General features: G+C 40.5%; 1 protein-coding gene across 1 annotated transcript; it reads right to left on the bottom strand.

Moving 5' to 3' along the window:
* Positions 1-4203: 4203 nt before the first annotated feature.
* Positions 4204-17502, bottom strand: LOC101745472 (PR domain zinc finger protein 5). The gene is made up of 5 exons (XM_012690835.4): positions 16222-17502; positions 14314-14461; positions 13361-13498; positions 12352-12585; positions 4204-11630 (listed from the first exon to the last, which is right to left on the bottom strand). Exons 1-5 carry the CDS (start codon positions 16378-16380, stop codon positions 10516-10518), a joined length of 1794 nt encoding a protein of 597 aa, XP_012546289.1. The 5' UTR covers positions 16381-17502; the 3' UTR covers positions 4204-10515.
* Between the last annotated feature and the right edge of the window lie 76 nt (positions 17503-17578).

Here is a 17578-nt window from a genome sequence, read left to right as displayed (position 1 = left end):
GAAATATGAATTATAATTATAAACTAGCAACCCGCCCTCGCTTCGCTTCGGAAACATTGATAGCCGAGTCCCGCGATGTTACCTGCGGTTATTGTCGTACCGCGGGTGAAGCCACGAGGCGAAGCTAGTCTAAAAAAAAGTAGCCTAAGTTACTCCTTATATCATCAGCTACCTATCAGTGAAAGTCCCGTCAAAATCGATCTAACCGTTCCAGAGATTAGCCGGAACAAACTGACAGACAGACAGACAGACAAAAATTGTAAAAAATGTTATTTTGGTGTATGTACCGTATATATATATTCATATATGCATGCAGTAAAAAGAGGCTATTTCAATATTACAAACAGACACTCCAATTTTATTTATATGTATAGATGTATAGATTAATATGATCTTCTCACCCACAAACCACGAAGAAGTGTTTACAAGACTGCGTAACTTTAGTCTAAAGTTACAGCCCAACAAACATGAGTTCCTAAGACGAGAGGTATCCTACTTAGGACACCAGCTAGTAACTGACGGAGGTGTAAAGCCTAACCCAAACAGAGTCAGGGCCGGCGAAGATTTCCCTAGACCAAAAACTCCGAAAGAGATTCCCAAGTCCCTCATTACAGCCGCTTACGCCTGATTTCATAAAATTAAAACTTAAAAACTCCTAAGTTATTATATAAACTACCTTCGCTTGGAGTTACAAACTGCAATAGTTTTCGAATCATCAAAACACAAAAAACTTTCTACTCTGCTTCTCATTTACCCAAACTTCTCGCAACCATAAACACTTTTTTTCCTACTTAAGCTGATAGCTTTGAGAGGTTATTTCAGAGCAAACTTTACTAGTAGGTTTGCTCATCGAGCTCAAACCTGACGACGTTGCTAACATGAACCCTAGCAAGAGCCGTGCTTCACAGAATCTATCACCGGATCGGAAACGCGACCCACTGAGAAGATCCGGCGAGAAACTCAGTGGGCTGTATCTAAGGGTTAATTTACTCGTCGAGCCCTTCGTCGCAAGCGACGAGTTTGACTAGGACGATAACGGGATAACCATTTGTAACGCGTCAAACTATAAAAAATCAGCCAATCTATTGCAGGTTTCTGTTGGAAAGATCGTTCTATAGCCCTATCGCGTACTCTAGATCAAGCATAAATAAACTATACTGAAAAGGTATATCGAGCGATTTTGTTTGAAACAAAAATATTTCTTCCATATCCCAGACCAAAACTCGTAAGGTGGAAACTAAAAGTTAAGGAATTACAACTTCGAGTATAAAAAGAGGAAAAAATAATTCCAACACAGATGACTTATCACGCAAGAAATTGATAGAGGCTCACGAACTCGGCGGAAGCGGAAGTCGGCACGACGGCCGGCGTCCTCCGCTCCGTCAGACTCCTCGGAGGGAGAAGTTCTCCCGGAGAACCCGCCAGCGCCAAATACATGGCCATAGCGGAAGGGCCCGGCCGGCGACCACTACGGCGTCGCCCGCTACCAACTTAGACAAAAACATCTTCTCGGTGCAGTCCAGGGCCGCCCGCTGTGAGGCGAATGACGGCATAAAAATTTGGAGAGGTCGAGCGCTTGCAGCGCTCCCTAATGCAGGTGTCTCCCTCTGACCCCCTCCGCACATTCAAAATTGTCGGAGTTATTATGATGGCAATAGCGATCAAATCGGGCGCAGGCCTGAAGGGCCAATATGTGTCGGCCCTAAGGTCTGCAACTGCCTCCCTAGAGGAGCGCATGGAGAAGGTGGTGAACCGGACGACGACTGCAGAGACAGCGGGCCTGCGGCAGGAACTAGACCTGCTGCATGTCCGCTTCGAGTAAATCAGAAAACGGCTGACTTTAGGTGGAGAACAGAGACATGGCCGAGATGAGAATGGTTGCCAGCCTCATCGAGCGGCAACGCATCTCGGAACTTGTCCCTCCTCCGCCCGAAGCGGAAGATCCCAACGAGGTCGAGGAGATGAGGCGGCGATTCGCAATGTTGGAGGTGCGAAGCTCCACTGTAGAGCACACGAGACCGCCCCTCGCTCACGAGGTGAAAGGCGGTGTCCCTATACTGGCACCGCGCAGGAACACGGGAACAGCTACGACCAAAGCCGTCAAAACATACGGTGGAGCCAAGAAAGACATAACCACGGCACGTTCTGTCACTTCTGCCGCTGTGTCTCCTAGTGTATATCATTGTAATATGTGTCTGATGTATATCATTTACCTGGATATAATCTATTACTACGAGCCACTTTCCTGTACCTGAGGCATCAGCGGTAGACCACCATCAGCGATACAACAAGCGGTAGACCAACAAATAACTGAACTTGTAAATCGACCTTCGCTAGATCGCTCTTAGCGATAAGGCCGCCAATTGTACTTTTTTTGTATTTAATGTACCGCACTGTTTATTTGTATTTTGGTGTACAATAAAGAATACTCTCTCTCTCTCTCTCTTAAATAAATTCTGTTGAACATTTGAAGAATTCGTATCTTATAATGTATTTATCATTTTGTTCAATCATGAACACATGTTGTAATATTTATGAGTTCCGGTACGATAGTCACTTAACACCAGGTGAGCCGTATGCTCATAACTAATGTACTCTACAGGAGTAAAATAAATATAATAAATAGTTCTAGTTCCGCCACACAAAGTCTCGGAGTTTGAGTGATCCCACTGATAGCCCGCTCCGACTGTGTTAGCTTATCAAAAAGCTTCATTGTCTTTGCAATAAAGCAGAAATTTAGTAACTTTAACCGTAACTCAGCGTAATAAGATTAAAATATGCAAAAGTTTTTGAGCCTTTTGCGTCTAATAGTTGGATTTTGTCGTATTCATTGTCGAAATGAGATAACGAATTTTTTATAATTTAATTCGTTCTGAGGCGTTTGTCTGAATGAAGGCTTAAAGATATCCTTGTTGTATAAATCCAGGGCAGTCATCGAACAATCAAAACAATACATAAATTCGTTTTTGCGTGAAACATCTAATGACTATTTACGATTTAGATATATATTTTTAACATTTTCAGAGTGATTTGCACTTACCACTAATGTCGCGTTTCCGTTTGATATAAGTGTCCTTTACGGGACACCCTTTACAATCAAATGAGGCGTGAAGATATTTGACGAGAAAATGAGAATTTGGAATGGAATGGCAGCGGCTTGGCTTTGTCCTTGGCATTGCTGAAGTCCATGGGCGACGGTAGCCACTCACCATTAGGTGGGCCGTGTGCTCGTCTACCTACAAGGACAATAAAAAAATCTTTTAGGAAAGCTTGAAAATTCACATTCTATAATTGTTCATTTAGAAATAATATAAAACAGAGGGCAAGACTCTCAGATTGCCAATGTGTATCTCCAGCCAGCCTAACCAGGCAGAAAACTGATTATGATATTCCCTGACCACATCACCTCACAACCTCACCTCTTGTCTGGTGGTCGGACCTCTTGTAAGTCCGCACGGGTAGGTACTACCACCCTGTCTATTTCTGCCGTGAAGCAGTAATGCGTTTCGGTTTGAAGGGTGGGGCAGCCGTTGTAACTACTCTGAGACTATGGAGAGTAGAGATAAGGAGAACCGTCTCATGTGGGAGAAATTTGAAAAAGTGTCCCACTTTAGGCACTAAATAACAGTTCAAAAATCCTACAAAATAGCGCTAGCATAGGCACAGGGTATGATATGAATTGAGCAGTTGTTAACTGATTGAAGTATGCTGAGTTAGGAAATTTCATATATTTAATAATTAGAGTAGATAGTGACAGTGTAATATACAAGACCCCACATGTTTACGTAGTCAAAACTAATTTCGTCAATATAACCTAAAATTATTGCTGTAGTAAAACGTGGAGACATCGATTGCATTTTCTTATCAGCTTTATATAAAATACTTTTTGTAATTTTGTAGTGCTAATAGTTCTTTCGTCCTTTTTTATTTCTCTATCTTATTCTAATAACTTTCAGCGCCTTTTTTGAAATTTACCCGGTTGCTACTGTAGCGCCACCTTTATTTAGCAGATTTTAACGGACACTCAGAGACGATTCTCCTTACCTCTATCCTCCATAACTGAGACCTTAGAACTTATATCTCAAGGTGGGTGGCGCATTTACGTCGTAGATGTCTATGGGCTCCAATAACCACTTAACGGCTGTGAGCTCGTCCACACATCTAAATAATAATAAAAAAACGGAATGACACAAAAGAAAAATATTAAACAATTATGATATATTTATTTCTTACATTAATATAATAGCCTTGATATTTTACATTATTTTATACTAGTTACATTAATACTTATTTGAATTAATTACTTATTCATTAAATATCACTATAAATTGTTTTCAATGTAACAAACACAACACAGATCTGAATTCGTTTAAAAAATACACGTAAATGCAAAAATAGTGTAAAGAGTTAATTAAAAATATATAATTAGTTCTAATCGCAGTGCATAAGTGGATCAGGGGAGAAACATCAATCAAAATATTAAGTATTATTAATGACGTTAATTTAAAAACTGCGGCAAACCATGGAGGGTAGAAGTAAGGAGTACTATCTCAGCGTATTAAACAGAGTCCGCTGAAAAGGAGCCAATTAAGGTGGCGTCACAGTAGCAGGTGGAAAGATTTAAAAAAACAACGCCATAAGCGCCATACCAGAGTAGGATACTAAATTAAATACAAACAAAAACTTCGTACGTAAACAGTAATTAAAATGAATAGTTGAGATTTTAAATACTGCATATTTTTTAAACCCATTATCTACGAAAAAAAAAAAAAAAAAGTTCAACACGGCACAGTTGACTCGGTTTAAAACTGCTACATTCATATTATTTCCACTTCCTACACTAGCGCAATGTCGGTGACTATTGCAGTGACCGTAACGAGGATACGGCGGAGCACACGCTCGAGTACTGCCGGAGTAGCGCCGCGTCCTCTTTGCGAAAATAGGACCGCACTTGTCGCTTCCGAACATCGTGGCTACGATGTTCAGCAGCGACGAGCCCTGGCAGGCGATGCTCGACTTCTGCGAGTCCACCATCTCAAAGAAGGAGGCAGCGGTACGGGAGAGTGAGAGCTCTTCTCCCCTCTCGGCGCCGTCCCGTGGCCGCATAGGCTGGGGGTCGGAGGAGGGCGTTCGTCCAGCTCCGGCTCCTGTGAGGAGGCAGTCTCCTCCCGGTAACGGTCACGGGGCGACCTAAGGGGTTGAGGCTGCGCCGCACGCTACCGTCACTCTAGCGCGCTGGCACCAAGAGGATAGAACGACGCGTCGGCGGCTGCGGCCTGCGAAGCGGTCCGCATTATCGTCGTCGAACAAATTGTGGGAGAGCATCCTGGTTGGCAGTGTATCGCGTTCCGATTCGGCAGGCTGGTCAGCGAGGTCCTGATCTGATTCTGACCCCCGATCGAGATCGGACGTCGGATGTAAGAATGCAGGCGAGTCGTATAGTGCGGTAGGATCCTTAAATATCGTCGTTGTTGATATTTATGGGCTCTTATGACCACTTAACAATAGTGGGGCTGTGAGATTGTTTACCGAACTAATTGAGAAAAAAAAATCGAAACTTGCCACAATAGGGCAGCACTACAAGCAGTGTGATATGAATGCAACTGTTGTAAAAGGAGTGAAGTATGCAGATTTAAACAATTTTATAAACAAAAGTTTTAGCGCCATCTTTGAAATTACACCACTCGCTAAGGTGGCGCCCCCTAATTGGTCGCTTCTCCACGAATGCTTTTTCATACACAATCACTGTTGCTTACCTCTACCCTCCATAAGTATGGTACACTATTGTTTTTCATCGTTGACTGCTGTACTGCTGAGGATCGCGACCACATGTGACTTTTCTCCAGTGTTCGATCGTGGGTGGCATGGACCGCACGGTATACTTTCTTAACCAGATCTGTGTGTTTAATGCGAGTTTTTTAACGTCAGACTTTTTGACGGAAACGCGAGGAGTAAAGCTGTGTGATTTGTTTTATTTTGTTTATTTGGTGTTTCTTCAGGTTTAAATGTGTAATAACGGTGGTTTATTAACTGTTTAATATCTGTGTAAGTGCACAAATGTGGTAAAATGAAACAAAGCCGCTGGACGCAACTTCTCGGGATCCTCCAAAAAGTCCACTGAAAAAATCTCAGTAAATGACCACCATTTTACTGAGATTATATTTCATCCTATATCATCTCATCTCATTTCATTTCATCCCAGTTGATTAATGTCTCAAATTAATCATCTCCATTTCATTTCATTTTAGTCCATATTATCTTTTTTCATAAAATTAAGAATATAAATTAAAATAAGACATGACTTAAAGATCTTAGCAGATTTAAAAACGATAAAAAAAAATTTTACGTCCTCGATAGCGTAAAAGCTAACTCAAATTTGTATGGAGTTGGAACGTTTGACTATGTTTGCCGCTAGGGGCGCTGTTCCAATCGAGAACGTTAAAAAACTCGCACTAAGCACGCTGATGATATAAACGTTGCCATGGTTCAACACAAACGGAAAACTTATCGATTTTATTATTGATTGTGAACAGAAATTAAATATAAGAATTACATCAGTTCTTTAAATTACAAAACAGAATGTACATAGGCGAGATTAGATCCTAATCTGTTTTCATCCAGGAAATCACAAAATACAAACGTCATAATATAAAAAAAAGGAACAAATGTATGTACGTCGAAAAAAATATTATTATTATTAATAATTTCATTGCGATGCATAATAATTTCTATGTTAACTATAAAAGAACACACGCTTTCCAACCTATCGTAACGTGACTTAAAAAAAGAAAGCCACTATAGTAGAATTATTTTGTCCGTGCAGTTTGGGTCATAAAACATAGCCCGGCTAGGGCGGTAAGCATGTTGCGCGGGCGCAACGCTATTTTCGATAACAACAAATGAGTCATCGAAGGCAGGTACATGGCGGCGGGGTGGTACACAAAGGGTGATGAGACATTGTTATGTTATGAGTCATTTGTACTTACCTGCAAATTATGGTACATTGTGTCGAAGAGTAATGAATTTATTCAAAATAATATTTGCACGTGTTGTTATCAACAATGTGTTAAAGTTTTTCACTGAAATAAGAATAGATGCCGAAAAGTTACAAAGTGTTAATTTCTGCCGTTCTCGTTAGCTTGCTGCGGCGATATGTGGTGTAAGTGTTCGATTAGTGATTTTTTCTTTCATTTTTATCACTAACCCACAAAATGACAATACTAAATACACCACTATCGATAACGCTTATCGACAACAATAATGCGCATCACTATGCCCGTCCATAATGCTCGTGAGTGGAAGAGAGAGTGAAATATTAACTTCACCGCTCCGATTTTTATGACCCAAGCTGCACGGACAAAATAATTCTACTATAGGTACCTACCTATATTATCTATTCTTAAAAGACGTCTTGTTGACATTCAAATTCGACGAGTGAAAGTCTATGTGGTTTAAGCGACTTTTTTGCAACCTTACAGGGGAGGAAGAAATCATGACAAAAAAAACTTTTTCAGCTATTTACATAGGGTAAATTTTATAGAAGTTCAATCAAAAAAATTCGAACTGTTGATGCTGATATACCAAATAAAACAGACCTTTAATTACAAAGATAAATGTGGCGCATTGTTACGGAGCTGGGGTTCGGGATAAACAAATGTTCCACCGCAGTACAACTTAAAACTGTATTTATTACTTAGAACACACACAGACCACTTTAAAATTCTCAATTCGCTTCGCTTCAAGTGATCCGTTCGCGACGTTCGAGACGAAATCCTTAGAATCTTCGAGAATATTCCGCAAAAGTAGAGTATTATGTGTTTCTGCTATCTGACAATAGATGGCGTTGTACTTCTCGAGCGTTCTAGATGCTACTAGATCCTTCGATATTCGTTCGACTATTCAAATCAAATCAAAATTTGTTATTCAACATAAATGAAAGTACATACATACTTGTTGAGCGTCAAAAAGAAACTATCGCCAATGAACAAAAACTAGCCTCCGTCCTGAGAAGAACTGGCAAGAAACTCAGCGGGCATGTCTTTTTTTTTATTAGATTTTTTCGGCGATAGATGGCGTTACTCTTACCTACGTAACAGTAATTAAACAAAATGTCGCTTATACCAAATAGCCTCTCACCTCTCGATATATAAAATCGGTCCAGCCGTTCTCAAACCTTGCTCTTGCATACCAACGAATAGCATTTAAAACTTATTGAAACGAATAAAAAAAGCATGGTCGAACTGCGTTATAACGAAAAACAATAATTATTATGGATACGATAATCTCATTAATGAATACATAAAATTATAATCTATTATTTCCATTAATTTGAAAACGCAAAGAATACTGTGTCGAATCTTACAAAGAAGGTAACATTTTGAATTTGAATTTGAATTTAAGATCTCATCGATTTAACATCGCCACCAGAGTAAAGTTCATTCTACTACCTATAACCACTGCGTTCATACACATTGCGTTTCCAGAGATCTTTTTGCCACGTGCCATCCGGCTTTGGAATGAGCTCCCCTCCACGGTATTTCTCGAGCGCTATGTATGACATGTCCTTCTTCAAACGAGGCTTGTGGAGAGTATTAAGCGGTAGGCAGCGGCTTGGCTCTGCCCCTGGCATTGCTGAGGTCCATGGGCGACGGTAACCACTCACCATCAGGTTGGACCCGTTGCTTCAAGGGCAATAACAAAAAAAAATACAGTAAAAACTCTTCATTCGCGCTTCCTTCATACGCGTTTTCACTATTTCGCAGATTAAAAAAAAATACGACCCGATTCCCATGTTCGCGGCTAAAGAATTATTTATTCGCTAACTAATCGGTACATACAAATTGATAAAAAGGATTACAATATTAACGTATTCAACCGAATATCTTTTGTGAACGCGTTGTCAAATGTACTAATAAAAAAGTAAAATAGATCTTATTACAACTTGTGACTAAAGTATGTTTTTAAATGATTATCGCCGCTATATTGGTTCTGCATTTGACGCCAACCCCCTTCGCCATCGGTGGGCGTTTTTGAGAATGTCAGCAAACAGAATGAAATCAAACTTATTACTCAACGCATACGGTTCATTTTTGAAAAAAAAAAATGATTAAAATGACCATTCAAGTGTTTATATATTCGCTCCTTAATTACGGAACATGTACCTACCCCATGAATAAAGAGCTTTTACTATATCGGCAATACTTTACTACCGCACCGATTTAATATCGAACGATGGGTCTTCTTTCGGCGCTATATTTATCAATTGCGAGAAATCACAACGTTATAACGAATACGTTAGCAAATTTTGAAGTGAAACTTCTAATGCGACTTCCAACAAGGTTGCGTTAAACGTTTAACGCTCCTGGGGAGAGAGTGAATGCGTGGCACTCGCACGCATGCGCGTAGTATACAGGATACAGGACAGCGCGAGCGTCAGCAACGGGTAGCGTCCAATATTTTAATGAAGTATTTAAAAAAGAATATTTATTTATTTTTCTATCAATTATTTAAAATATATATAATATAAATGTTGAAGATGTCGCATCTCTTATACACAGCATTTCCTATTATAAGAGCAATTTGATTTAAGGATGAAAAATGAAGAAAACCACAATACTTACACATCGAAAAAGAAGTTTCACTTCATTCCCGCGCACAGTTTTTTTGTAAGTAATTTTCCCGTCAATCCCTTGTTCCTTACGTACCATACTGAGATCCGAATCGACCTCTATCGACCTCTGAATATGCCTTAATTCATCGCTTAATCGAGAAACCTTATAAATCAAATAGGGTCGTGAAAAAAAAAAGCCTCTGAAACACGCCAAATGAAAAATCGAGTATTTTCATTCAGGCCACTAGGCTAACCGGTAAGCCTTATCATACCGAACCATTCAGGCCACGTGGGTCACCCGTGAGCCTTTTAAAATACCTAAATTAGATGATAAAAAAGCCCTTAATTTTATTTATAAAACGTGCAAATTTTCGTAAATTAAAGAATGTAAATCTCGAGCTGATAAATATCACTGATTCCCTTATTTTGGCTATGCCCGAATGGTGTGGCACGCTAGGCCCACCGGTGGCTCTATAAGCGTCTAAGGTGTTAATAAATAATAGTTTAAAAAAACGAACAAAATACGCTTTTATAGAAAATCCAACAGAAAAATAGAAAATAAATTTTAATAAATTTGAATTAAAAATACTGTAAGAAAAAATGATTTTATTGTAAAAAAATGCGTGAGGTACATGGTAAAAGTAGTTATAAATATTTTATGAACATATATGAGTAGAAGGGTCATTTTGATAATATCTTGAAAAGCACCCCAAGCTTTTTTACAATAAATTATTTTCTATTTTTTAGTTGGATTTTCTTTAAAAGCGTATTTTGTTAGTTTTTTTTAAACTATTATTATTATTGTTCATTTTTGCGACGTTAAACCGACGTTTTGAAGGGGGGTCAAAATCACGATCAAAGATTCCGTTACAAACATACATACCTCTGAAGCTAATGAAAGCGTATTAAAAATAGCATCCCTCTATATCGCATTCAGGGTGGTGACTCTTTATGTGCGACTTCAGACTCGCGTTCTGTATAAAGGCCTGACCGCACACGTGGCACCGGTACCGACGGTCGTTTGTGTGCGTCCTTATGTGATACTGCAGCGACTTTAACCTCGGGTAGCTCTTTTCGCAGTATTCACAGCGGAAATTCCTCTCTCCCGTGTGTGTAGCCATGTGTTCCTTTAGACGCGACGGTAAATAAAACCTCTGGTCGCAATACTCGCACTGGTGCTTCAGGACTTTCTGATGATTCCTCCTCTGATGCTCGGTCAGTGTTTTCTGACGGTTGTACACTTTGTCGCACAGATTGCAGGGATACGTTCGCTTCTGTCCGTGGGCCTCAGTCAGGTGTTTGTTCTTCAGAGCGTAAGACATGAAGCACTCATCGCAGCGCGGGCAGCGGATAATCGCTTTCTTCTTATGCACGATATCAACGTGCATATCTTTGTAGTGATTCGACTTGAACACTTTCCCGCATATCTCGCAGGTGTGCTTCTCGTCATCCTTGTGCCTCTTCAGATGGGCATCAAGCCTGGTCTTCTCCAAAAAGCACACGCCGCAAACGTCGCACGTGTAATTGCTGAAGTGCTCCACCATGTGAGTGTTCAGCGTGTTGAAGTCTTCGAAGACGTCGCTGCACATGACGCAGACCAGGTCGTTCCAAGTCAGGCGGTACAGAAGAAGCTTGTCGGGCGCTTCGAAGTAGATCTTCTTCCCGTGTATCTGATCGACGTGGGCTTTGAAAACGTTCAGATCGTCGATCTTCATCGGGCACAGTTTGCAATCGATGCGCGTTATGTCCAGCTTGGGCATCTTCTTGTAGCCCATCAGCAATTGGAACGGCTTCGTGTCGTGCTGGAGCGTGTGCGACCTCAGATCCTCGGGCTTCGGGTAGTAGTCCTTGCAGTAGAAGCAGTAATAGTTGTTGCGTCTGTTCTTGAACGGGCAAACGTACGAATATTGGACGATTGTCATTAAGTTCTCCTCGGCCATGCAGTCCAAGTCCCGATCGTGATTGTTTTTTTTTTCGATCTGCGGCTTCAGGGCGCGGCTCTTTTTCGATTGGGCCGTCCCTGCGAATCGGCAAACGGATACCGCTGACAAAAATCGACCATTGAGGCAGGCAACGATGAAGGTATCGTACAACATAAAGCAGGACTACATTAGTTTGAATCAGTTTAAATTAAGTTATTTTTTTTTATTGCTTAGGTGGGTGGACGAGCTCACAGCCCACCTGGTGTTAAATGGTTACTAGAGCCCATGGACATCTACAACGTAAATGTGCCACCCACCTTGAGATATAAGTTCTAAGGTCTCAGTAAAGTTACAACGGCTGCCCCGCCCTTCAAACTGAAACGCATTGCTACTTCACGGCAGACATAGACAGGGCGGTGGTACCTACTCCCGCGGACTCACCAGAGGGCCTACCACCAGTAATGTCGGTTTGTTGTGTGTCTGCATTCCGGGAACGTTTCGGTGGGTAGTTGGAATTCAAGATATCGGATGTTCGAGAAAGTTCGATGAATTTAACACAGAAGACATTTGTAGGTTGGGCTGGTTGTATGTGTTACGTTTATTTGTTTAGTCGGGACTTTGTATTAGTGTCTGATGCCTTAATGATGTCTATAGACTACAGTGGTAGGCAGCGGCATGGCTCTGTCCCTGGCATTGCTGAAGTCCATAGGCGACGGTAATCAGTCAGCATCAGGTGGGCCGTATGCTCGTCTGCCTACAAAGGCAATAAAAAAAAACAGTAATAACTTGTCTGTTGTTTTACACGAATGGAAAACTCACCACTTTTCCTCTTCCCTAATTTCGTTTTTCCTTCCTTCTTCTGAACGCCGTTCTTCTTTTTCCTGCCGGCCTTGACCTTCCTCTTGATCGGCTTGTCTGAGTCGGACGACGAATTGGTCCAGTCCGTCCCTCCGCCGCCATCGTCTTCTAGAAGCTTCGATGGTTTCTCTGGGAGCTGCACGTTTTCGGGATTCAGTTTCTCTTCTTTCGGTGGTTTCGTTTCTGTTTTAGGATCTGGAATGTTTGCAGTAGATTGAATGATTAGGTTACACTGGATTCCTTGTTGACAAAGACGTTATGGCCCGTCTGAACCCTTGGGCACGTGTACGTGACGTAGGCCATAAGATAACAAGTGTACTCGTTACTTAAGTAATGCAGGACTATGTCGGTGTTCTGATGTACAGGCAGACAAATACACATTAATCGTCCAGGGGAAGGACTTGCCTGTGTAGGTGCAAGATCGTCGATAAGAGGTTAGGCCTCGAGGTGCCGATTGAGATATCCCAATTGTGGTATCCTTTCCGTCGCCGCCGAGCCGAGCTGTAGCAGGTTCCCTCCCTTAGGTTAAGCTTATAAGGCGAGGCTCTGAAGCGACAACGCCTGGGGCGGTCTGACAGAGTGGTGGCCACTATCGCTTCGGCGATTTCGTCAGCAGAGTCTTTGGGGAGAGCTGGGTGTCTGATTGCTGTGTTGAGCGCGGAATCTCACCTACCTTGCCTTGGTTCTATTTCTGACGGAGATTAGGCGTCGGGCGAGAGTGCAAATTAGTCGTTTACTGGGTGAACCACCAAATTTCTCGAACATGTTACATGCTCCCTTGGCGCAAGATTCTAGTTAATAATTCGGTTGAAGATTGAGATAGCCGTGATACTATACAATCAAGACCTCGATCTCACATTTGCAGGTGGGTGCAGGCGTCACGTCGTCATGTCCATAGGCTCCAGTAACCAACTAAAACCAGAAAGGCCGTAATGCTATATGACCTATCCAGAGCAACAAAATAAACTACCTTCAGGCAAGTCATCAGCCGAGTAATCGACGGACATTCCATCGTCGTGGTCCACAGCTCCTATAGAATGGTGGTCTTCATCATCTTTCGGTTCCATTTTCAGTTCTATGTCCAGAGCTGCCTTCTCAGCTTTTTGATCTGGAAACATAGAATTATTCGAAGGCGTCTGTGATGAAGTTGTTATAAATTAGAGGCGCAATCAGATCTACTCCAAAATATAACGAGGTATGTACCTCCACGTTAATAAGAGACCAGACCAGAGATTACGAAACCGCTGCGAAACCTCGACAGAATTCAGCTCAACAGCTATGAGATATCAACGTTATTTGATGATAGGCTCCGTGGTCTGAAACCTCATCACGATACGATGTGAAGAATGACTTGAACTGTAGTATACAAAGCTTTTAGAGCAGCTGGATAGCGTAAGCTTCGAAAGCGGTGGTCAAACTAGTGGTAGGGCGTACCTACCCGGGCGGGCCCATATGTGTAGGTGCACTACCCCGCCTATTTCTGTCATGAAAGAGAAGTCAGAAGCAGCGATGCTTTTCCGTTTTAAGGGTGACGCAGCCTTTGTACTGTACTTACAACTCATGTCTTAAACTGGGTGGCAGCATTTACATTGTTGACGTTTACGAGCTCCGGTAACCACCTAGCTCTAGGTAGGCAGTGAGTTCGTCTACCTAAGTAATAAAAAAAATAAAAAGTGTACTGGGATCGCCAACTGGCCTTTTCTGGTTGAGAGTCATGTCGGCTCTCATCCTGCCTATTCCTGCCGTGAACTAATCATGCTATAAAATTTGTAGGGTGATACAACCATTATACAATGCAACTGAAAGCGCAACCACATTCCTCAAGGTCAGTCGCAGAATTCAAGTACCCATAGGTAGTATGTAAAATATGCAATTAACCTTTTTGAATTCAATGATGTGTCTGTTACACTTTGTACTACTCACCATCAGTGTCCTTATCGTGTAGTTTTGAGCTAAGGAACAGGTCCTCGCACTGGAGTACTTGCTGCCTGAAAGCGCAGGCATCTCTCAGTCTCACCACACATGTAGCACAGACGCCTGAATCTTTCTCTGTGTCATCTACGTGGGACAACTGTAATGAGGTATAAATAATCTATTCGGATTACTCGCAACCGATTCATCATATCGACGCTTGAAAGGCAAACGTGACTGAGCGACAATAACTGCTGGTTGCGCTGGTTTAAAACTGTTAATTTTTGGTTTAGGAAAATAGCAACATTTGGTTTTGCAAATCCTGTCCCATCCCTCTCCCGCACTTTACCTACGGACGCGGTCGAGCGAGATCGTGTGGCGACATCGACTCGAGAAGAAATGTAATTGCTGAACTACCGCGCGCGCGCTTCGTGTCTCTGTTGTAATATATACGTAATTAAGTGAAATTGTTTGTGTTTCTCATCGCGTAGCAGTACGAGCCTGCAGTAAGGACTACGTAAGGTATTGTGCATCCTTCCTTTACCGCAGAACTGCCGTTTCTTATCGTTTTGCCTGCAGTCTGTGTCCTACAATTTGCAACGGCCAAATTTCGAAAATTTTGCTTTATTTCGTAGTTTTGCTTATTTCGCGTCTGCAACTGCTTTATACATAAATGATAGGCAATAACCATGTTCGATGCGCAAAAAATATTTCTAGGTCTATTAAAATCATTTCAATACTACAGGTAGATTACTTAAAAAAAAATTTTTTTCAGGTATTTCAACTTTAAATTAGTCTACTGTAAAGTTCATGCATTGTCGCTTAGTCACGTTTGCCCTTCAAGCGTCAATATAATATCATTAATATATGTATCTAATTAAAGACTACAGCTGAACAGTTATCAGGACTTCTTCGGCTACCAAAGAAAATGTGAAGTAACTAAAAAATCGGAAATAATTGAAATACAATAATAAACAAGAAGAATGAATATAAAATTAGTTATTACTTGAAACACAATATTAACAAATTTATTCATTTTGATCTACGAAAATTTTCATCAAATTGATTAGAATGTTTATATTGCTTTATGATTCATCTTTTTTATTTATTTATTGCTTAGATGGATGGACGATCTCACAGCCCACCTGGTGTTAAGTGGTTGCTGGTGCCCAGTAACATCTATAACGTAAATGCACCACCCACCTTGAGATATAAATTCTAAGGTCTCAGTATAGTCACAACGGCTACCCCACCCTTCAAATCGAAATACATTACTGCTTCATGGCAGAAATAGGCGGGGAGGTGGTACCTACCCGTGCGGACTCACAAGAGGTCCTACCATCAGTAATTTATAATGAAACTGATACTTAATAGTTAACAGAGCCTATATTTATCTCAAGAATAATGCTGAGATATCTGTATACCTATTTAGCATCACAAAACCTCTTTGCTTACTTTAGATATGTATAATATGTATAAACTTTACATTTTTCAGACCATAATAATTTTTCAACATCTTTATATATTTTTATTCTAACTCACAATATTTTGCAAATTGAATTTGTACTTTTAATAAAACCTTCAAGATTTCAGTTTCTTGATGTTTGTTCTTAGTGGCGAAATTGCATTCTGAATCGGTGGTAAGCTCATGCCTGTTCGAGGGCCCACTTGAATAGAAAACTTTTTTTACTTTGATTCATCACTAATAAAAATCAAGCATGATTTTTTAATAACCTATTGTATTCTAAAACACAAGGCATGGTTGTCCAAAATAGTGAATGTCCTATTGCGCTTGTAGGCAGACGAGCATACGGCCCATCTGATGGTGAGTGGTTACTGTCGCCCATGGACTTCAGTAATGCCAGGGGCAGAGCCAAGCCGCTGCCCACCGTAGAAGTTATCATACCCGGTTTAACTCACCAGAATGCCAAAGCAGTCCATCACCATATCGGCGTAGACTTCTTTTTGATCCATCCAAGTGTACTCTACTGTTAGAATTCTGCATTTTTTTATGGCACGACACAATCTACACAACGCTGGATCTATAAGCGGCCCGTTGTTTTTCGTGCCCATTTTCATTGAAATATTCACTAAAAACTCGAATTCAACTTCGCATCACTCATTGTAATTTAGATATTTGGTAAACAAACAAAAGATATAAAGCGACCCCAACAAACCAACGTTACGCGAAGTTTAATGACTGATGACTGTAATGACAGCGGAAAAATGTCAATAGCCTCTGCGTTTTGTGATTGCATGCGATTTTTAAAAGCGTTTTTTTTTTAGTTTTTATGATCTGGTAACCGTAACTTTAAGCTAAATCTCATATTTTCATCTTACATTCTGTTGAAGTATGAAAAATGGTGTACGGCGCATACATATTGAGTGCATTTATTCAAGACTTTAATCGACTTTCATCGAATGAAAATGAATGAAGTGAAATGAAATGTGATGGAAATAAAATAGTGATTATTTTAGTGAAACTTTTTCAGTGGGCACTTGGGAAGAACCCTAGAAACTTCTAGTGGCTTTTTTTAACTTTCACAGATGCTAAATAGTTATTACACATTTAACTATAAAGAAGTAATAAATAAACAAAATTAAAAAATCGCGCAAATTCGCAACTCGCGTTTCTGTGCAAAAGCCCTTAAAAATGCAATCGACTTCACACTAGCACCATAGAAAATACATTTAGGTAATACACTACCACTGTGACACAAAACGTGTGTACCTACATATGACTAACCGAAAAAAAAAAGACTTTTTGGCGGGAACGCGAGGAGTGAAGTGTGTGATTTGTTTTATATTGTCTATTTAGTGTTTGTTCAGGTTTTAATGTGTAATAACGGTAGTTTTTAACTGTTTAATATCTGTGAAAGTGCACAAATGTGGGAAATTGAAACAAGGCTGCTGAACGTAGCTTATCGGGATCCTCCAAAAAGCCCACTGAAAAAAATCTCAGTAATTGACCACCATTTTACTAAGATTATATTTCATTCCATATCATCTCATCTTGTTGGAGTTTGAATATAAATGTAATGGCAGGCAACACTTGACACATGATTACAGATTTCGAATATTAGAATTATTTTAAATGTTTAAAAAGCAGATGATTGTATTCTCGTTAGAAAAAGTAAGAACTTCTCATCTAGATACGGTCAGAGAAACATGTAAGAGTTTTATAAAAATATAAAGATAATAATTTTCTAATGATGTAACAGTGTTCATGGAATATAATTATAATGAAGCAGTGTGTTTTTAAATAGCCCCTCATTAA

This window comes from Bombyx mori, chromosome 24 (genome assembly GCF_030269925.1).
Source record: "Bombyx mori chromosome 24, ASM3026992v2".
Taxonomy (NCBI): Eukaryota; Metazoa; Arthropoda; class Insecta; order Lepidoptera; family Bombycidae; genus Bombyx; species Bombyx mori.
This window is presented reverse-complemented; position numbering and strand designations above follow the sequence as displayed.